The following is a 23,034-nucleotide window of genomic DNA, read 5'->3' on the forward strand; positions in this document are numbered from 1 at the left end:
ACCAGTGCTTACACCACTAGAAAATAAGAGCCCCCTCCTCAAGGTACACATTAACTGCCTACAGGTCCTCAAGGAGGGGAGGGGGCTCATGAGCTTCTCCCCCACCCACGATGGGATGTTGAGAATCCTAACATTGTGTAGGTCTTATGTAGGAAACCACAGCTTCTGTAAGTTCTGACCTTAACTGAGCTGAATACAAAGAAGAGAACGAAGCTTTGATGCACAATATAGCACGTATGAGCCTTGAACTCTATTCTAGCAACATTAAGGAAGCTGTCTGCCCACATTTTAGCAATTGTATTTATGAAACATATTCTACACAGACAATCTACAAAGGTGGGTTTTATATCAGACATCACGTAGAGTTAGGATAAGGATTTGGAATTGTTCAGCACTACTAAAATCTATTCACTTCCTTTTGGCGAACCAGCACTCTGGGAGGCAGAGGCAGGCAGATTTCTGAGTTGGAGGCCAGCCTGGTCTACAGAGTGAGTTCCAGGACACCCAGGGATGTACAGAGAAACCCTGTCTTGAAAAAACCAAATCCAAAACACCAGAGAGAGAGAGAGAGAGAGAGAGAGAGAGAGAGAGAGAGAGAGAGAGAGAATGTCTTAAGACAGGATAGCAGTGTTTGCTCTGCTCTAGTGATATACTAAAAGCCATTAGATCCCACAGTAGAAAAGATGGAATTTTATGGTACATAAAATATATGTCAATAAAGCTGTTGCAGTGAACAAAATCATCTGATGGGACTAAAGAGTTTTAAATTTTAGAGTGTAGTACTGTGGCTGTTCTATTAGTTGGATATGGGGGAGGCGGGTAGAAGTATGTGTGTCGGCCTGTCTTTCTGTCTGTCTGTCTTTGTCTAATGAGCAGCTGCAGTACCACATTTCCTCTGTCCGTTTATATTCTTTCTTCATCTTCCTCCTCCTGTTCCCTCCTCATTCTCCGCTTCCTTTATTCTCTCCTCCTCTGTTCCTTCAACTTCCTCCTGTAGGATCCTCTTACTTCTCTCCGTGTTTTTTTCTCCTTCTCCTCCTCCTCTTCCTCATCATCCTCTTCTTCCTCCTCCCCTTCTTTTTTCTTGTACTTCTTCAGGTTTTAAGCACATTAGCTTCCAGTCCATCTAATATTTCAAAACATCCCAATGTGCCCTGTTTACCTCTTGTAATAATTGTCTTGTGAAAATGGCTCTCCCAAAAACAAACAAACAAACAAACAAACAAACAAAAAACCCAGCCGGGGCAGTGGTGGCACACGCCTTTAATCCCAGCACTTGGGAAGCAGAGTTAGACAGATTTCTGAGTTCGAGGCCAGCCTGGTCTCCAGAGTAAGTTCCAGGACAGCCAGAGCTACACAGAGAAAACCTGTCTCAAACAAACAAACAAACAAACAAAAACAGAAAACAAAAAACAAAAAACAAAAGACAAAAAAAAAAAAACAAAAAAAAAAAAAAAGAAAGAAAGAAAGAAAATGGCTCCCAAGTCTAAGAAAGACAGAAAGGTTACAAAGTAGAAAGAAACTGGGATTTATGCCTTAAAGACACAGAAAGTGTCTCCAGTTTGCCTGTAATGCACCCAGTCTCTCCAGGAAGAATCTGTTGCCTCAACCTCAGAGCTCTCTTTTGTAAATCATCCAGAGCTCTCTTCTTAAACCATCCAGATGGACTGGAAGCCAGAGGGGGGGAAGGTAGCTTAATTTTCCATCCTGGACCACATTTCCAAAAGACTTCTCTTTAGCTCCAGTTTTCAGTCTTTCTGTGTATTTGCTCTGCCTTCCATTAAGCCACTGGAAAAGGGCAGCCAGATACATCTTTAACACTGGGAACCTAAAACTCTTATGTTTTCAGGTATCAATTTCAATATGATTTAAACCTTTGAACAATTTTCACCCTTCATTTTTATCATTGTTGCCAATGTCCATTTTTAGCCAAATCTATCAGTAGTATAGCTGTGTAGACTATCAATGTGTCTGTTCCAGATGACTGGCTTACAAACTGGCCCAAGCATACCAGACCAAGTCAACCAGAACGGGCACCTAGTAATCGCTGTGCTCCTGTCTAAGTGGTTATCAGATTCTTTTCTCATGGCTTTGACCCAAGAACTTGACAAAAAGCAAATTAATGGAGGAAAAGTTTAATTGGATTCACAACCAAAGGATATGGTCCATCATGAAAACTAATACTTCCATGATGTTCAAAGTTGCCCCAGTTAGAAGGTTGGAGAAATGTTAGACCCAGATGTAGCTGTTTGTCTTCTGCTCTAAACTCTATCCTTGCTCTCCTAAGTCACCCCTCTGCCTCTGGTAAATGGTTAGGGTTTTTTTTTTCTGTTTATTTAACTTGTGACTCCAGGTTTAGGTCTGAGCTACAGCTCTTTTTAAGCACATGTGAGACTCCGGATTCACTCTCCAGCATCATAAAAATAATTCCCACTCATGTAGTTCTGTGTTCTCAATAGAAATGGTCTAGTTCTCTACTCATAGAGGAAATAAGTACCAGTTTGCATCAGTTCCCTTCAAATGTTGCTTATAGAGGCTTGAAGGATGGAGATTTAAGAGCATACATGGGGCATTGTGTCTTAGAACTCCTTTGGTGGCCTTCTCTTTTTCCTCCACCCTGTTCCTTGTTCCTATTGGCCGGTCTGTCTCACTAACAGAAGTATTTCTTGTAGCATTAACTATTCAAGAGATGGGAAATTGTAGGCACTGAGTTCTTTCCTTGGATATTCCATTTACCAGTTTACCTCCTAAAGAGTGTAAGCACAAAAACTGAAGGAATGGTTGTTTTTAAAACCCCCTTCCTTAGAAAACTTAGCACACCTGAGAAACAGGAAGCAAAGATTTCCATAAATACAAGTTCAAAATGTGGAGGGGACATTGGCTAACCTCATCCTTCTGCACACCCCTCAAACTTCCCAAAGTAAGTCCTCGCATGAAAAAAACAGCTTTTTGATGTCTGACTATTGCCTCTCTACTTCTCTGGGTACCACATACTCTGTCGATTCCCCTCTTTCTGCCAGGTTCTGAGTCTTCCAGCAGCGCAGGCTCCTCAGGATCACTGTCCCGCACCCACCCGCAGAGCACGGCCCTGACCTCTAGCATGGCAGCTGGTTCTCCTGGCTGTATGGCCTATTCAGAGAATGGAATGGGGGGCCAGGTCCCCCCCAGCAGCACCAGCTACATCCTCCTCCCACTTGAAAGTGCAACTGGCATCCCACCTGGAAGCATCCTTCTTAATCCTCACACAGGTCAGTACTCCCCTGCTCCTCTGGAAACACAAGCTATTAAAAGTTTATGCCTCTGTTTGATAAGTAACATTCACTATCGAGTTTTCTGCAAAAAAAAAAAAAATACTTGGGTAGGAGACAGAGTATGGGGACAACTTTGCAATGACTTTGGGGAAGTCTGGATTTATAGCTATGTATGTAAATTCATGAACATTCATATAGATCAGACAGGAGCCACCTTTTCTCAAGAGTTAGGGCTGAAGTCACGTGGTAAATTACTTGCTTGGCATGACTAAGGCGTTGGGCTTGATTCCTAGACCTGAAGGAGGAAGAGGAGGAGGAGGAAGAAGTGGAGGGAGAAGAGGGAGAGGAGGAAGAGGGGGAGGAGGAGAAGGAAGTGGAGGGAGGACGTCAGGCAGCAGCTGACACAGCATCCCCTGCTCTTGGTCCCTTTTTCTTGCTCATGGAGAGTTTTATCCTCTTCTGAGGACCTCAGATGAGGGTCATCTGTGTCCTGGGCTATACTAATCTTAGTGCTTCTCACTTTTAATGCTCAGTTGAGCCTCCATGATACCTGAAGTTTTTTCCACTCAAAGACATTTCAGGAAGCACTGGATCCCTGGATCCCGGGTCCCTGATTATAGAAGATTATAGGACTCACCCAGCCCCTGCAGAGTAAGAAGAACCCACATGAGTAAAGAAAATAGTGACACGCATTAAATACCCCCTCCTGGGGATAACAGACCCAGCCTGCTTACGGTGGGGCTGGGAAACTGTCCCTTCCATAATTAAGGCTCATTCCATGATGACCACCAGTTCCCTAGGGGATAGATAAAGGTAACTCCCCGTCTTAACAACAAAGAACTGAGGCCATTGAGATTCCAGCCTCCACAGATAAACTGAAGAGAATATTTAAGGAAGTATGCCTTGTCCCCTTCTTCTTTGTCATCCTTGTTTAGGATCTCAGAAGGTAAGGAGACTCTTCTAGCTGAAGTGTAGCAGTCTCCCTAAGAAGTGGACCAAAGACGCTCCCCCTGCCCCCACCTCAGAGAGCAGAGAGTCCAGAATATTCTTAGAGCTGTGCTGGCATGTGTGTTTAGCATTCAGAGCTTGTTATTGGGGACTGGAAAGAATGGGATTCCCTGAGAAGGGGTCTGAAGTTTAGCTCTGGTATGTAGTAGAGCATTACTTCAGTTATCTAAGCTTGAACAGAGAGGAGCAGCTGAATATCTCACGAGAGTGACTGGCCGGGTCTGCTCACATAGGGAGTGCTACCGGCAATGAGGGTCCTTGGCACAACATGGATACTATGGCAAAGTAGTTCCTAAAGTAACTGCCTGTCCTTGTGAAGCATATGGCCTGTTCTCAGAGCATGGGACTTGATGGAGACATTCTGAAAGTTCCATAAGTTTGACAGAACAAAGACCGTAGTCATTTTACGGGAAACCACTTGAAAGCCTAAGCCTGGATACTTCTAAGAGGCATTTTCTGAATGGCTCAGGTTTTATTGGGATTCTTGCAAGCTTCATAAAGGAGAGGAGAGGAGACGAGTATCACACCCACTACTCTGGGCCCTGACTGAAGGACAATTTTATTGTTGGCATAAAAGCTTTTGCTGTTGAGTGGGTAGAGGGCTCGCAGAAAGGAGCCAGCACTGAACATTCATTTGATTTGCTTTAAGCAGAATTCCAGAGCATTCTTTTAAAAAGGCACAAAAGTATGTTTTGTAGAGTATCATTAGTAATGATAGTGTGGCTTTGCATATGTGTGTATATATTATTATACACAATCTAATTTATTAAGCAAAGAAATAGAATTCTGCAGGTGCAAAGTCCTGATTCTCATTCATTGGATGGAGTCACTTGGGGCTGTCATTAAAATATCTCCCTTGAGAAAGGCTCTCAACTAGAGGGAAGGCACTGCTGAATGGTTTCTCTACAGACCTTTGTCTGCTTTGACACATGCTAGGCATTGAATTATCCCTCACAAATGACCATGGTTATTGTATTTTATAATATGGCTGAGCCAGGGAGGTGAGAAGCTGGGGGGATGACTAAGTGGTTAGAGCACTAGCTGTGTCGGCCTGAGGACAGGAGTGAGGACTCCAGCTCAACTGTAAATGCCTGGGGGGCATGACAGTTTGCCAATAATTTGAGACTTGGGGAAGTGGAAGCAGGCGATGCCCGGGAACATACTGATTAGCAAGACTAGCCAATTTGTAGAGCTTTGTGTTCAACTGAGAGATAATGAATAATGTGGCAAGCCATTGAGGAACACGCAAGACATCAATGTTGGGCCTCACAGTCATGCACAAGCAGAGTCACAGTCATGAGCTGGAACCCATGTATGCATGCATGCATGCACACATGTGTGCACACACATGCACAGACACATACACACATGGACACAAACCTATGCCCACATACATGCAAAAATACAGACACATATACAAAATCCATATACACATGAAAAAACAAATTATATTTTTCTTTCTGAAGTGCTTTTGATTTCATTGATTGAAAATATAAATATGTTCGGACAGACAGATGGGTCAGTGGTTAAGAACATGTACTGCTCTTGAAGAGAATCTACTTTTGGTTCTCAATGTCCCAGTCAGGTTCCTCACAAACACACATACATCCTCCTCCATGGGCTCTGACATCTGGCTTTTGTGGTAATCTACACACATGTAGCCACACACTGAAAAGTAATAAAAATACTAAAAACATACATACATACATACATACATACATACATACATACACACACATACACATGCACACATTTATGCGCATGCACACACGCTGAAAACTAATAAAACTAAAGCCCTAAGAGGGCTATGCATACAAGCATGCATTTAAAGTATATAACACATACTATATACCTGTCAAGGGTATGTGTATAGTATACACATGACACATATCATGTGATTCTTACATGAGCTCTACTGTAATTTATATCTTCCATCCATCCTTTACTGCTATCACCATGGGTGAGAAATCACTCTTCATACATTACAAGCATGCTTACTTTCATGTTCAGCATCAATTGTACCTGACTACTATGTGAAAGAAAGGAAGGAAGGAAAGAAGGAAGGAAGGAAGGAAGGAAGGAAGGAAGGAAGGAAGGAAGGAAGGAAGGAACAAACGAATGAAAGGAAGAATATGACTGTTCCTAGGCATAGTGGGCAAGAAGCTTTATTGTCATATGAGGGAGAGCATAGCCAGAGGCAGGGACATTTGGGAGAGTCCAGAGTGAACTTGACCCTGCGCTGGACCATGTGAGGAGAAGAGAGAGGGGAGAGGGGAGAGCCAGGAGAGGAAAGAACAGAGGAAAAGACTAGATAACCAACATGTCTGAATTCTATGGGGGATGGCAGGTTGGGGAGGAGCAGCCCAGCCCCTGGGCTGGAGACGTTTAGAGCATTGTGTGCCAGGCATTCCTTTTAACAGCTAGTTACTGAGGGATGCTGGGAGAACTTGGCAGCTGAGACTACTTTGATTTGTTAAGTAGGTACCTCAGCATTTAGCCCTGGGTTTGAGAATTGACACCTTCTTTCCCATCTCCTTGTTGGTGCATTTTAATAACTGTGGGGGAAAAAATCTATAAAATTAATTAATTAATTAATTAATTAATTGCATTTGATTTGCTAGAATAAATGATAGACTTCTAGATACAAGTACTGGATGGTTACTGATGAACTAAATATCTACCAGCCATCCCATGCGTTTATCCAGATAACACAGTGATTTCCCACCCAATGCCAATGCCGTATACGTGAGAGAGTGGGCTCTGTGTATGAATTTGTAACTGACTGAACTTGCAAGGTTGGGTCAGTGGGTGAAGGTGCCTGATGGCAAGCTTGGCCATCTGAGTTTGATTGTTGGAACTCATATGAGGGGAGAGAACTGACTCCTACAAGCTGCCTGATTTGTTAATAGATGTGTGGTACATGAACCTCTGCGTCCCAGTCACGTGTCTACTGCATGGAGCAAAGAGCGGAACATCTTTGGTGTATTCGGCAGGCTTAGCTCTTGCTATGCCCTAAACATAGAGTCCCTTCCTGCATGTTCCTGTCACTCCCCAGGACTGCCACAGATACAAATTTCATGTGTACATGGAAGTATAAAATGGTGTGTATGTGTGCGTGGTCTGTGTGTGTGTGTGATATATTTACTTATGGGTGGACAGAAGCCAGAGGGGGGATGTCAGATCTCCCACCCCATTGCTCTCCACTTTCTTCCCTTACAACAGAATCTCTCTCTGAACCTGTGCTTAGACTAACTTCCAGCAAGCTGTAGCAATCCTGCTGTCTGCCTCCTACGGCACGGGTGTGACAGGCAAGCCTGCAACAGCACCAGCTTTTTGCATGGGTGGTAGAGATTCACACTCAGGCTGTCATGCTTGCTCAGCAAGGACCCTTACCTGCTGAGCCTTCTCCTTGGCCCCCAGATGTCTGAATTTTGTCTTGACCACCAAGTTGCTTCCCATTCAGTCTTACTCAAGCCTTCTTGATTCCTCCTGGCTGTTTCCAGGTACCTAAATGAGTAAGTAGTCACAACGTTTTTTCTTTGTTTGTTTGTGTGTTTATCCAATACTGTCGTGCCTGCCAAGCTGTCCTGAAGCACAGGCTCCTTTGGGTGGTTTTGGCAGATTTCGTTGCAGTCTAGAAATGCCAACAAGCAGTCCTCCTCTTCTAGCAGATGCTCGTGCAGTATAGTCACAGTGCCTTCTCTTCACCTTGCCCAAATCCACAACTGTGTAAGGGCACAGGATTTGGGGAGGTCATGCGGAGGAGCCACTCAGAACTTCTCTGTCAGGTGCTCCTGCTGGGCCTCTCCAATTGTACACCTTTATCATGATTCCCGGCGTCTGTTTATCCAAAGTGCTTCCATATTGTTCTCAATGTTTTCTGGAAATGTTGGTGCACTGTCAAGATGTCCTTCAAAGGTGGACTTAATCCTTGCCTACCACGAGCTTTGTCAACATGGCCTTCTACACAGTAAGAAAAGAAAAGCCCCTCCCCCCTCTTCCCTTACCATTCTATCAAGTAGGAAGCAGACATGCTTTGGTGTCAAGAGCTTATGGCTATTTTATTTCTTATGTGACTTTCCTTGTGTGTGTGTTTCCTTATTACTAAGATATTTGTGAACTCTTAGGGAGGGGAGATTATCAGTTATATTTTGCTTTATAACACTGGGATCCATGGGTTGAACTCAAATTATCAAACTTGGAGGCAAGAGCCTTGACCTGCTGAGCTATCTCACTTTCCCAGAATTAGTAAGGTACATTTTTTTCCCTTCTTGCAAAACAACAAAATGTTCTGCTTTGTGCGATTATTCAATAATGACCCATTATTGAAATACTAGCAGATATGTTGATGTGGACCATGGAAAACTTTCTCAACTGATTTCTGACTTCATGTATTTGCCCCCTGCGCCCAACATGCATGCTGTGGCCCACGGAGCCTGCTCCAACAGCAAGTGCCACAGTTGCTTCCCTCAGACTGAATAAGCTCAGGCTCAGCCGGGCTTTCCCCCACCCAGCCCGCCTCCTGCCCCTCAGCAGTCTGCCTCGGCTGTCACTCAAACTAATTGCTTGTATTCAGTGTAATTGTATCTGGATTGGTAGAAATCGTCAGACACAGAGGAGCTGCTGTGGTCTGACTAGAAAGCCAACAGCCACCTGGCACAGGTGTCCCGGGAAGTTGCTTTTGTTCTCTTCTCTGGCAGCCTTGGCTTTCCCTCAGCTCTGCCACCTTTCCTGGGTAAGCATCAAACTAGCATTTGACTCCTCTGGTTCTTTCCAGGTCGAGCCATCTATGTCGTAGGAATCATTATCTCGCAGACAATTATTTGGGGCCATCTCTGGCTTTGCACCAGGGAATGCTAATCACATTTCAAGCTGAGATTTTAGAGTTTATCACAAAAGGATATCTGAGCGTTTGGAGTTATAATCTAACCAGAATTAGAGGTAGATTTGCCTATGTCTCAGAGGTGGTGGTCAGAAGCGAGGTCATAATAGAAAAGAATCCATTCCCATAATGTGTGAGAGAGCTAGTGAATCTACATGTATGTGTACTTGTGGGTGTTTATATAGGTGCACATGTTTGGGCAGGTATGTATGTACACGTGTGTGGGTGAATGTATATGTGTGCCCTATCAGCCCATAGGTCAACAGCAGGTGCTTATCCGCAGTGGCTGTCCATCCATCCATCCATCCATCCATCCATCCATCCATCCCTTTATCCATCCATCTGTCCATCCTGTTTTTGAAACAAGGTTTTTTATTAGCCTGAGGCTCACCTGATTTGTCTAGACTCATTGTCCAGAACTGCAAGGGTTATTTTGAGCTCACCTTCCCAGCACTGAGGTTAAAAGAAAACTGAGCATTAGAGCACTCAAAAAGCATTGATAGGTTGTATTTGTCTTCATTCATTAATTTATTTACTTTACATCTTAATCAGAGCTTCCCTTCCCTCTTACCCTCCCAGTCCCATAAATGTTTTAAAACTGAAACAATTTTTAGCCTTTTCCAAATTGCTGGTTTGAGGGAACAATGGATTACAAGTTTTGAATCTGGGAAAAACTTGGTTTTTAAGGGGAAAAACAGTCATACAATAAAATGTAGACTAAAATTAAATGGCAATAGTAAGAAAGCATGTGTCTGGGACATTATGAACTTAAGAAAAAGTTACCTAGGTATGGTGACCATGCTTATAAACCCAGCATTCGGGAATTTGAAAAGATCCTGTATCCCAGGGTTCCAGGCCCAGTTGAATATGAAGCCTCTCAACTTAATCAACATATTTTCTATGGATGTATTACTGCTTCATTTCCTGTAGCAGTCAGTGGTATTGGTTCTGAGACTACTGTGATAATATCCTTAGTCCTAAGAGGTACATTTGTTGATATGCAATGATTAAAGTTTCTGACTTAATTTGTTTACTCCTATTTCATAACAGTCCATGCCATGGTGTTGTGACGTTCACATGAGCACCCTGCCTAGGATGGTAGGCTTCCTTGAGCGGGGTTTTAGATCTTTCTCCTTCTCACTTCATGCTGCTAATTTCTTTCGCATGAGATTACCAACCCTAGCTTGTTCTGCCTCTACATGAGTGAGAGTATCAAGGCAAGGTACCCATGTCATTTACATCCTTCTTGTTCAAAATAACATAACAGATGCTCCTGAAAGCCCTGTGTCTCCCTCAGGACCATGGATAGGCTCAGAGGTTTGGGATATATGCTGTAGGAGAGCTCAACTTGCTGCTGACACCACCGCCCAACATCCAGTGGGGAAGGCTTTCCCTGGAGCATCACACTGGTCCAGGGAGTCCTACTTCTGCTAGGCTCCTGCAGTGCACTTCTGACTTCACCCTGTAGAGAAACACCCCCAGTTCTTTATTCCCTGTAGGGCTGCCAGATGGGAAACTTTATGGGAAAATGAAGAAAGCAATTGGTCGGTACATGATCAATCTCCTGTGTATCATGTCTAATCCCTCCTATGACTACACAGAAGGAAGCAAAGCATCCCCGAATTGTCTGGACCCTCATGCCATGACTGATGCCTCTCAGTCGCATGGTCTGAGTCACACTGTGTGCTCTTTATGTATATTTTCATAAGTCAGTTACATTGTTGGGTACATGAGAAAGTGAAATGGGCTTTGAAGCTTCACTAGGCAGAGGCGCATCTCCCCAACCTGACTGCTCTAATTTGTTGTTCATCCGAGTGTTTATTTTGCCAAATCAGTTTCCTGGTCTCCTTGAGCCTAATTTTACTTCTGTTGAGGTAAAAATGAGAATGAATATTCCCAGGGTTGTTGGAAAGAGGTGAGATCTGTGTTTAAGACCCCTGCCTGCCACACCAGAACTGTGCTCTCTTCTTACCTTCCCCCATCACCTCCTCTCCCCTACCCCCCCTCCTCTGCCACCTTTCACTCTGCAAGCCACAGTCTTCACCCTCATATCCCTGTGAGCCTCTACTTCCTCCAGCATCTTTGTCCAAACTGCAAAGGCACATAGTCACTAAGCAGTCAACATTATCGCAGTGAGCAAGTCAATATCTCAAAAGGTCATACTGTAATATGGTCCATTGAAAGATCACCTGGTGATGAGTTTGAATCCAGCATAAGCTAGTATTGGTCACAAGTGGTGGTACCACTGTATTCTCCAAGCAGGGCTGACTTCTCTTTAAAAACATAAAACCCGGAAAAACAAACAAACTTACAAAATCTGGAGATAAATGGATGGAACAGAAAAAGTTTATATTAAGTAAGGCAGCCCAGGCTTGGGAAGACTGCATATTCCCTCTCATATGTAGACTTAGCTTCCAATTGCTATGTGTATGTATGTATGTATGTATGCATGTATGTATGTATGTAGTATGCATGCATGTGTGTATACATGTATGTATGCATGTATGTATGCATGCATGTATGTATGCGTGTATGTATGTATGTATGCATGTATCTATATAGAAGGAAGTGTAGGTAGAAGTATGGTGACTGAAAAGAGCCTTTGGAGATGTGAGAGTGGAGATAGTAGGGGAGGGAGGGAAGTGAGGTAAGAGAAGACATGTGATTTGTAACTAGAAGTGGGACAAAAGGGGAAGTGGGGTACAATGGGGGTGGGGTGAGAGAGATGGGGGATCAGTCAAAACTTAGCATGTAAGAAAAAGCTATGGGGACTCCTGCTACTTTGTATACTCATTAAGGAAATGAATGAAGAACCCCAGCTATCCCCAGTTATGTGCTTAGAGAAGGGGGCGGTAGATTTATCCCATCTCCTTATTTTGTGTATGAGTTTGTGCACCTGCAATAATTCTTGTTTGGTGGCCAGACTGAACGGAATCAAACTCAGTGCTTTGGCAGATAACTTGTTACTGATGGTAGTCGGAGTTCTGTAATCGGAAAATAGCTGCTGTCTCTTAGAGTACATTATCTCGCTGAGATGTAGGAGACAAAACAGGGTTGCACAGAGATCACTTCTCCTCAGGCCTGTCTACTGGTTCCACTGTCCACAGTTGCCCTTGGCTTGGCATATCTCCCTGAAAGAGGTGGGTTTATTTGCTGCTTCTTAAATTGCTAAGCGCTCACACTATCATCCAGCTTTAGCTAGTTTGGGTCACAAGCAGGAAAGCATTGTCCTTGGAGCAGGGTCCTGAACTCCTCTTGGTTGTGCTTTGACTTCAGGCTGTTTTCAGAGATTCTATGAGAGCGCTCTTTTTCCCACAGGGAAAACAATGAGACCCTCAACTAAGCCCAGGCTTTGTCTGGCTTCCTTTCAGGTCAGCCCTTTGTGAACCCGGATGGAACTCCTGCTATCTACAACCCTCCTGGAAGTCAGCAGACGCTGCGTGGCACTGTTGGTGGGCATCCACAGCAGCCTCCACAGCAGCAGCCGTCGCCTCAGCCTCAGCCTCAGCCTCAGCAGCAGGTCCAGGCATCACAGCCTCAGATGGCAGGGCCACTGCTCGCTCAGGTGAGGAGCTGACTGAAAGATGAGGGGACCTAAGCTTCAGGTCAGCAATCCATCTAGGAGAAAAGATGTGGAGTGTCATTTGCCATCAGACATGTAGGTAAAATCCTCCAGAGTATAATCATCAGTGGACAAAATATCATCTGTTCCTACCAAAGCAAGTGTCTCCTGGGTGGGAGTAGGTACTAGGGAAAATGGATACACAGGTTTTTAGGTCTAAGTGCTGTTTGTGGCAAAGCCACAGATGCAACTTATAGTCCTTTCTAGGACTTTGAGTTAATTCACCCCTCGCCACCACAGATCAAATGCTCATGTCTGCATCATCAGTGCTGACCTCCTCCTCAGTGGGAAGAGCAGAAATCAGCCAAGGCCCAGCTGATCCAGATGCTGTCTCTGAGCTCCTGCAAAATGTGCAGAGATGCCTTCCTTCCCTAGGGAGGCACAGTGAACCCTGAGGTGTTCTAAGCAGGCTTCCTGGGTCAACCTCCTTTTTAAAATGTGCCTTTACTTCTTAGTTCTTGAGCAACATGTATGTCCAGAGCACCCAACCAACTCAAGTGCCCGACACTTAAAGGCATGCTTTCTGGGGCCCGCTCAAGGCCAAAGCCATCTGGCTCTGACATACACAGCTTTCCTCTGCATTGAATGATCTTAGGGCGCCTCTGAAGGACAGCAGTACACTTCCCATGGAATGGGATTTCAGCCCCAACACTCTCCTGTTACCTGATCAGTGTTTTCTTCCCTCTAGTCTGTCCAGAGCCTGCAGCCATCTTCCCAGTCTGTGCAATATCCAGCGGTCTCTTTTCCTCCCCAGCATCTTCTGCCTGTGTCGCCAACACAGCACTTCCCCCTGGTACAGTATCATAAGCATCACACTCACACACACACACACACACACACATGCACCTGCACACATGCAAGTATATGTGCTTATACACATATACTCATACTCGTGCATGCACACACAGGCACACCCAAGCACATGTGTTCACACAGACACACACTCACGCATGCACACATGTGCATGCATACACACAACATATTCATGTGCGCTCACATCCGCGCGCGCGCGCGCGCGCGCGCACACACACACACACACACACACACACGCACACAGAGCATTCTCACAGGTTCTGCAGTTTTTCTGCTCAGCTATAGATGATGCTCAATGCATGGCCTGGGCTGACTGTGACGTCATTGTGTACGTGTGAACGTCTCATGCCTGACTGGTACCATCCACCCCTCCAAACAGCTTGCTTTCTTTTGCCTGTGTCCCCCTAAGTTAAAGGCGTCTGCGTTCGGATACCCTTTTTAAAGTTTACTAGCTTAAATGGCTGGGGAAGTGTCAATAAAATGCGTGCTACAAAGGGCTGAGTTCAGATTCCCAGGACCCATAGAAAGAGCTGGCCACGCTGTGAATCCCTGTAGACTGAGTGCTCTGGAGACAGCCGCAGGAGGACCAGCCACACTGCTGAGCTCCAGATTCAGTGAGGGACCCTGGTTCAAATCATGAACTGGAGAGAAGTTGGAAGAAGACACCCCATATTGGCCTCTGAGTCTTTATGCATAGGCACGCATGTGCAAACATGCACATATGCATGAACATGGGCGCGCGCGCACGCGCGCGCACACACACACACACACACACACACACACACACACACATAGAGGTTACCAGCCAAGCACAACCCATTGTCCTTAGACTTTGATGTCATGAGCAAACAGGTTCCATGATCTTGCTGTGAGATTGTCAGGATTATCTAAAGTCAGGATGCAAACCATCACTACCCTGAGCTCCTGACGTCCTTGTCTCCTAAGAATCCAGCCTCCTGGTTCCTTCACCTGTTTCCCTAACTATTGTGAGTCCTTGTAGAAACAGCACACGATCCATAAGTATCAGGTTACGCCCAGAGAATAATGTTTTCTGTAAGATGGATATTTGGATTCTGTTCCAAAAGAAGGTTCGTCCTCTATGGAGTAGGCAGACCCAGGCTGGCCACTGAAAGACCTGCTGACAACCACACCTTCCTTTGTGCGGTGCTTCCTTTCTAGAGCCCATCCCCTCCATGATGAAAGAATAATTTCCTTCCATTGAAAGAAGAAGATTTGGGCCAAATTGCTTCCCACCTCTGCGCTCTTCAGCTGCGCAAAGCCTGCCTTCTCGCATGATTTTTCTTGATTTGTCCGGCTGAAGAACTCCTTTATTTATTTATTTTTTCACTGTGTGCTTTGCCTCATGCCCCTCCCTCTCCTTTCCAGTGTGAGTGTGTGTCGGCCTCCGTTTGCCTTGTTGGTGACCAAGTTCCTTTATTTCCCTGCGTGCAGAGAGAAGAGCTGGCCGCCCAGTTCAGCCAACTGAGCATGAGCCGGCAGTCCTCGGGAGACACTCCTGAACCTCCCTCCGGGACAGTCTACCCAGCCTCCCTCATGCCACAGACAGCTCAGCCTCCAAGCTACGTCATCACTTCCGCGGGCCAGCAGCTCTCCACAGGGGGCTTCTCGGACTCCGGCCCTCCCATCTCCCAGCAGGTCCTGCAGGCCCCGCCCTCTCCCCAGGGATTTGTACAGCAGCCTCCACCTGCGCAGGTAGGTGGGGTCGTTCCCTTCCTTCTTCACCACAGATGATGGCTCGTGGCCCTCTGATTTCTGCCACTGTGCCGCCTTCTTGTTCACACTTAGTCCCCGGGACCCCAGCTTTGTCCTCCTCACCAGATCCTGGGGACCAGAAAGAAATGAACCTCACAGGTGGGAATCCTGGAGAGGACCCATCTTCCTGGCAGCTGGCGTAAGCCCACGGAAATGAGTGACTCTGCGTTAGGGAGATAGCTCGATTGGAAGAGTTCTTTAAGCGAAGGGGTGAGGAGCTGAATTCAGTCCCCAGAGCCCACCTGAACAAGATAGTTGTGGTGGGCTACCCTTGTAATCTCAGCACTGAACTGGAAGAAACAGGTGTATCCCTGGGGCCTATTGGCAACTGGTTGTAGCCAATATAGCCCATTCCAGGCTAGTTAGAGATCCGGTCTCAAAAAAAACCCACCAAAATAAGCTGGATGGTTCCTGAGAAAATGGCACTTGAAGTTTGTTTCTGGCCTCTGCATGTGCACACACACATACACACACATACACACACACACATACACACACACACATACACACACACACATACACACACACACACACACACACACACACACACACACACACACGGGTGATACTGTTCACTTGGCAGAAGCCAGGAAGGGAATATCCTAAACCTAGAAATTTTAACCCCCTCCCTTGGTGCACAAGAAATTTGTTTCCCCTGCTTATCAGTTCACAGCCGCCTTCTGGAGCTCATCTCCAGACAGGCGTGTCTCTACGAATACAAAGAACGGAGCAAAGCCAGTACCCACTGTCCTCCCTCGTCCCCCAGGAGAGCCAGAGCCCACAGCCCATCTCACAGGTAGCCATTAATCATATTTAATTGACTGGAGCATGTAAGACACCACAGGTCACTGATTTTTACTGTCTTCTCTAAGACTGATTGTGTGTTCCTGTTCGGCACCAAACATCTCTGGGGCTCTCCTGGGGATCCCTTGCAGAATATTGGAAGTGATTACTGTCAAGACGGAAACCGCGCACCAGCATTTTCCGCTCCGTTTTCAAGGCGTACACAATCCCAACCAGCTTCCGTGCTCATTATGAAGCCCAGCCTGGGAGGTGCTGCTTCAAGTGCATGTCACTGTGGTGGCATTAGTTCCACTGCCTTCACATCGTGAATAAATTATTTTCTCTTCAAGACACGCAAAACTCTCCGCCAGGAAATGATTTTCCCCCTCAGTTGTTCATTTTGAATGATTAATTAATGGAGGGCCCCGAGTCACCATCTCAGTAATATTTCCTCCCTGGTGGGATTTAAAGTGGTGTTTAAGATAATTTTAAGTAATAGGAGAAACGATTCCGTTCCTATATTAATTATTTTACTATAAATTCAATATTTCAAGCTTAATTATTGGGAATAAACAGACCCATTGATCCAGGTGTAGATCACAACTCTCATAGTGACTTCTGATGTAGTAAGCACTTTAAAGTTTAGCTAGCCAACCATGCAACTTTCCAGAGGGCTCCACTGAGCCGGTCTAGAGGTGTCAGTGGAAATGTGTCTGTCTCTTTAGAAGGCTGTCTTTGACTTGGCTTGTGTGTGCTTTCCTAATGCCACTAGAAGGAGACCGCCATTCACAAGACTGAGGCTAAGAGCAACCTGAGGGTGGACATAGGAGGTTTTCACACTGCTCTTCCCAAATATGTCCATGGGCTCAGATCGCTTTTCTTCCTGTAGGACAGAGGATAGGGATGGGCCAAGTGCCCATTAGCTTCTGAGTGTCTGATGTCACCATTCCTAAGGACTAAGTAACAGCACACCATGGAGAAGTACCGTGTAAAGGTGTCCAAACCTTTGCTAGGCCCAGAAAGAAATATGATTAAAAAAAAGAACAAGATTAAACTAACAGAAATGAGTAGCTTCTAAAATCTACATATATGAAGTTTGACATTTTCCAAACTATGAGTGCTCCTTAGGAATTTTTCAAGTGTTAAACCTCCATTCTATAGCTTTGGAGTGCTTTTTGTCTCATATTCAATGCTAGAAGACAGGAATAGATAGCACGGGCTGGTGAGACCAAGGCGTGAGACACCAACAGTTTGATCTTAAGGCTCACGTGCTAGAAGGAAAGACCCAACTCTCACACGTTGTCTTGTGACCTGCACAGGCATTCCACAGCCTGCAAATTCCTGCATCTATCTCCATATCCCCACAAAAACACATTTACATACACACCAAAATAAGTAGTTTTAAGGAATTAATATTGTGCTCATAAGCTTATATTGAATTCCCACATAATCCTTTTTCTAAAGTCATGAAAATGGACTAACCGATGTATGCATATAATGCTGACAGTTCGCAGTTGTTCTTGTTCTTAATACTGTGGGGTATCTATGTAATATGTAATGTGTAGTAGTGACTTTTAACTGTATCACAGTGTTCCAGAATAGATCCAAATTGATTTGCTCATGAATTCTTTATGGTTTTAGTTTTTTTTTTAATTTCTTTATAAAAAAAAAAAAGAGAGAAGAGGCTAGGGAGACAGTATACTTGGCCTGGCGGCATGAAGATCTGGGCTGGGACTGCCAGCACCTGTAAAAGCTGGGTGTGTCTATACACATCTGTAACACCAGATCTGGGGAAGGATTAAGCAGATGCTTAGACTTTATTGACTGGCCAGTTGAAACAAGCTGTTGACCAAAGTTAGATGGAGGGACCAGAGAAATGACTCATGGGTTAGAACATCCATTGCCCTAATGGACAACCTGGGCTTCAACTACCAGCACACACACACACACACACACACACACACACACACACACACACACATATATATATATATATATATATATATATATATATATACCAGCACCACTCTTCATAATCCCAGTTCCAAGGGATGTGATTCCCTCTTCTGATTTCCACAGACACCAGATATAAACACAGCGGACATACACACATGCAGGCAAAACATTCATACAGAAGACTAAAGCAATTCTAAAAATCAAGGAGGATCTGCTGAAGGAGACACCTAACATCACACTCCAGTATATACACACGCACACTCCCATGCATGCACACACATACATACTCACACACACAATGAGAGAGAGACAGAGAAAAAGGTTAAATGGCCACAGATAATGTGCGCAATTAGTAAATGGCTGATTGCTAAGCAATGAGGCCAAATAGTTCTAGGCTCCCCTTCTTCTTGGTCATCCACCATACTAGAAAGTGAGAATAAAGTTCATGTTAATTCTATAGCATTGTAAAACCACAGCCATACAATGTTTGCTTTGCTTCCACCTTCTTCCTGAGAGCTGGGAACATATCATACACTCTAGTAAGTAGCAAGACAGAACACTAATATCTTATGACATAATCAAATCAAAAAATCAAATAGATATAAAAATCAGAGCTATAAAATAATTGGTTCATAATCATCTTTTTTCTGCATAGACAACTTGTAACCTCTGGGGTATATAACAGATGGCCACTATTCTCCCTTTAAAGAAGATGAGAGGAGAAAAGCCGGAGGGAGGCCTGAAGACAGGAGGAATTAGCTGAAATCACTAAGAAACTAGAAGGTGGACAAAGCCATCTTCTGTATCAGGAAACATTTGATCTCAGTGTGAAGGGTCACTGGCTGTCAGTCATTAAATGGTAGGCAGAGGTTGGCAGGCCAGGGCTATAGACCTGTATCTCCAGCATCTGAGGAAAATGTGGTAGGAAAATTGTGAATTCAAGACCTTCCTGGGCTGTAGTACGAGTCAAAAGCTGGGCAACCATGCTTACCATGCAAGCGTGCACACCTGTGTTTGACACCCCCCACCCCGCTACATACACACACACACACACACACACACACAACATACGCACGCACACACGCACCCCCCACTACATACACACACACACACACACAACAAACGCACACACACACACGCACCCCCACTACATACACATACACACACACACACACACACGCGCGCGCGCGCGCGTGTGCGCGGCAATGCCTAAAGATATAGCTAGGTGTCTGATAAGGGGCTTGCCCAGCAGCCATGAAAGCCTAAATCCAAACTCGAATTCTAAAAATAAGTTTGCAGACGTTACATAGACAATATCTTAATATAGGTCTCATTTGTGTTGCATATGCTGCAGATTTTGACACTGGCTATGTATAAGTCAGTCTTCAAAGCCTTGGACATCAAGTGGCCTTCTGCTGCTCATGACGCAGTCACCAAGCGGGCGGGACTTCTTCCAAGAAGTCATTTCTGTTCTGTACGGTACTAGTTAGAGCACCTGACCCAGGTTGTGCTCAGCTTCTGAAGACTGAGGGTTGCCAGTCAGCCAGTCAGCAGGAAGCCTCTGACCTCGTCCACAGCAGGATAGAGAGGTGTTTCCCATCCTCTTCTTCAGCTGGGACCTTGCAAATCTCCTTAAAGTTCCGGTTTGGGAAGGCCAGACATCACTTTTGCCTCTTTGCATTGATCAAAACAGGTTACAGAAAGTTCCTCACCCTCAGAAGGATGAGGAGATGCCTCCCATCAGGGGAGAAAGAGCCTACACACTGAAGCAGGTGTGAGAGAGGATTCTCATGGCCCCCCTCCAACATCTGCCACAGTTTAATGACACTGTAGCGCGACAGTGGGTTTTATGTGGGAAAATATGTTTCTTGTGCACGGCTTTCATCTCCGTTTCTCTCTCCTCCTGTCCCACAGATGTCCGTATATTACTACCCATCTGGTCAGTACCCTACCTCAACCACACAGCAGTACCGACCCCTGGCCTCAGTCCAGTACAGCGCTCAGCGGAGTCAGCAAATACCACAGACCGCACAGCAAGGAGGTACGGGAAATCTGTTTCCTTTCTGTCCTCCGCCTTGGTTCTTTTTGATGGTGAATTTCATAGATGTTTTCACTGGATGAATACCCAAAGGAGACAATTTAAGTCACGTGCTTTCCCTAACCAGGGAAACTAGCAAAGCAATTGATTCACTCTGTGGGAAACTAAAAGGCGTGAGGAGACGAGAGCATAGGAGCCTGCGCATGCTCAGTTGTTCCCCAAAGCTATTTTTACACCCTGAGTTTATTTTAAAGCAGAGACAAGTGCATCCCTATCTTCCAAGCCCATGTGTTATTTTGTTTCCTTTTCAATGTGAAGAGAGTATTTTCCCTAGTTCTTAAGGAGTCAAATTAGGTTGTGTTGATACTGTACTAAAACCCAGCGCCCGCCGGCTTTAGAAGAAGGCTCCCGACTATGCAGCGTGCTTGACGGAACTCTGACTCCATGGTTCTCTGTCACGATGGCCACATGCCTGCCACCCAGAGCCCCGGCAGCCACTGTGCAGTGGGAAGGGGGGCCGATGCACTGTAAGAGAGTGAGTAGCAGGTCTCACAGTGAACCGGTCTCTTTCCCTACTGTGTCAAACTCCTAAGGAATGCCGTTATCCACAGAGCAGCAGGCTCCCAGCAGGGGCAAAAGGAAGCGCCCGCTAGGCAGAATTCCCTGTCAATCCTGCTGACCAAACTGCAGGGAGAAACTGCTAATTGTCATGCTGAAGAACTCTGCCTCTGTAAGTAGGTCACACTAAAGAGCTCCCGCTGCTGCAGCTCTCCAAAAAACCGCCCGCTCTGAGGTCTGATGTCTGCGTGGGATACAACCGTAAAGGAATACGTAATATGTGCAGATACACGTGGGTGACATGGATAAGAGTTGTGCCATTTTTACAAGCTAGAACAAAACAAACAAACAAACAAACAAAACCCCAAACTCCCTGCCAAGGATTAGCTGCAGGCACAAACACCGCAAGATTTCCAATGTTGATGGTGCTCTTGCTAAAGCTTTGCCAGATCCAAACTGGAGACCGAAATTCAGTTCTTCTGCACCTATCGTAGCTATGTGTTCTTATTAAGGCTCATTTAAGGACTTCTGAGAGAAATTAGAGAAACCTACAAGAGCCAGATTTTAATTTCCTTTAAATGCTGTATTTCTCTGGGATCTTTGAGTGGCTTTTGTACTTTTCTAGAAGAAGAAGAACAAAAGGGTTTTAAGTTATTTTTGAGGGAAAGCCTTCAACCTTGCATTGTGCAATTGCCAGGACATCTCCAGCTTGTTGGAAGGGACTGTGTAGCTCCTTCTGATCAGTCATGCAGGATAGTGTCTTTGCATGTGAATGGTCCCATCTTTGTCTGCCTATGTTTACTTAAAGATTACTCTTTAGAACTGTGAGAGAGCTGAGTTGGTAAAATACTTGTCATGTGAACATAAAGAGCGTAATTTGATCACCAGAACCCAGGTCTAACATAAAGAAGGTGGGTGTGTGATGACTCCGGTTTATAATCCCAGCCCTGGAGAAGCAGAGACAGACTCACTAAGCCTGAAGCTTACCGGCCAGCCAGCTCAGCCTACTGAAGGAACATCAAGCCAATGAGAGAGCCAGTCTCAACAGACACATGTCACCTCCAGCCTCCACACATGCATGACTATCTACACAAACACCATGCTTGCACACATATGAAAACACACGTTCACACCCAAAGTGACCATTTAATCCCCCAGACCTTAGTTCAGAAGGTACCACAGAGAAGGTTGCCTTTGAGTCAGGAATGTATTAGGAAGAAACACGACACAGGTCATTAATTTTACTGATCTCACATGTATCTAATGTAGTGCCTGAGTGTGACTTTCAGAATTCTAAAGAAATACCCCATGATAGGGTGTTATATTAGAAAGGGGCATGGCTAACAAGGTAGGAACCTGCTAAGTGAAGAGTCTGTGTCCAGGTCCCAGGGCCCCAGAATTAGTATTAGAGCAATCACTGGTAACACCTTGGCCATGCCTCCTCTCCACTGTCTTCTCTGACGACTGACAGCATATGAGAAAGTAGCTGTAGTGTTTTCATTCTTGTATGAGGTGCAGTGAGACCACTGAGAGACACAGAAATCCCTCCTGCGTCTCTGAAACATACATGTGGATAATCTAAACCATGTAACTTGGTGACCTGGTGTAACATAGAACCATGAATATGCAATCCCCTAAGAGAGATGGTGACTCATTATTATTATTATTATTATTATTATTATTATTATTAAGAGTAAATCCTGTGGAAGGTTTGTGTTTAGAGTGTTCAGACAAGGGGAGGTCCCACATGTCTAAGTCGTGGGTAGTCTGAGAAGAAGACACAGGAAGAACAAAATGACTCAAGAATGGCTTGGTCCCCAGTCGTACCACCAACAGCACACAGACTCAGAAGGAGACCTTTGCCCGCCTAGGTTTGATGATTGCGCCTGACACCTGGCCTACAATCCCAGCAGAGCTTGCCTGCAGAAAGGGAATTTTCTGTGGATTGGTGAAGGCAGGTGCTATCTTCAAGTCACAAAGACTCCTGTGCTGATAAAATCCAACTGTGGTAAAGCATGCATGGTCTACATTCTGTAGGAAGGAAGACCTTTGCTAAGGCCTAGTGAAACCAGCGGAGTTGGGGTATGGCAGGGTGGGGCCATTCATGGGAATGGTTCTATTAGTTGGACAAAGTCCTTTTAGATGGTTGTGACTGCTGTGCTTTCTGGAGCAGTTGTGCAATGCCACCCCCACCCCTATCCTCTACTGCACCCTCATCATCTTTAATGATAAACTCTGGGTTAGCTCTGACTCCGAGCCACTATACAGACAAGCTCTGTGTAGCCTTTCTGCTCTCTTCTGGGCTGTCACATACTAGAGCACTTTCGTCCATTAAAGTCAGTGAGATTTA

At 45.2% G+C, this 23,034-nt stretch overlaps 1 protein-coding gene across 1 annotated transcript in view; it reads left to right on the plus strand.

Annotated features, from left to right (window-relative positions):
• Arpp21 (cAMP regulated phosphoprotein 21) overlaps positions 1–23,034 on the plus strand; it is a 162,304-nt gene that overhangs the window by 91,678 nt on the left and 47,592 nt on the right. The window contains exons 15-19 of the mRNA XM_052187090.1: positions 3,021–3,248; positions 12,513–12,706; positions 13,452–13,556; positions 15,029–15,289; positions 20,003–20,129. Coding sequence (XP_052043050.1) covers positions 3,021–3,248; positions 12,513–12,706; positions 13,452–13,556; positions 15,029–15,289; positions 20,003–20,129 — 915 coding nt within the window. The remainder of the gene's footprint in view (positions 1–3,020; positions 3,249–12,512; positions 12,707–13,451; positions 13,557–15,028; positions 15,290–20,002; positions 20,130–23,034) is intronic.

Source organism: Apodemus sylvaticus, chromosome 7 (assembly GCF_947179515.1).
Source record: "Apodemus sylvaticus chromosome 7, mApoSyl1.1, whole genome shotgun sequence".
Lineage (NCBI taxonomy): Eukaryota > Metazoa > Chordata > Mammalia > Rodentia > Muridae > Apodemus > Apodemus sylvaticus.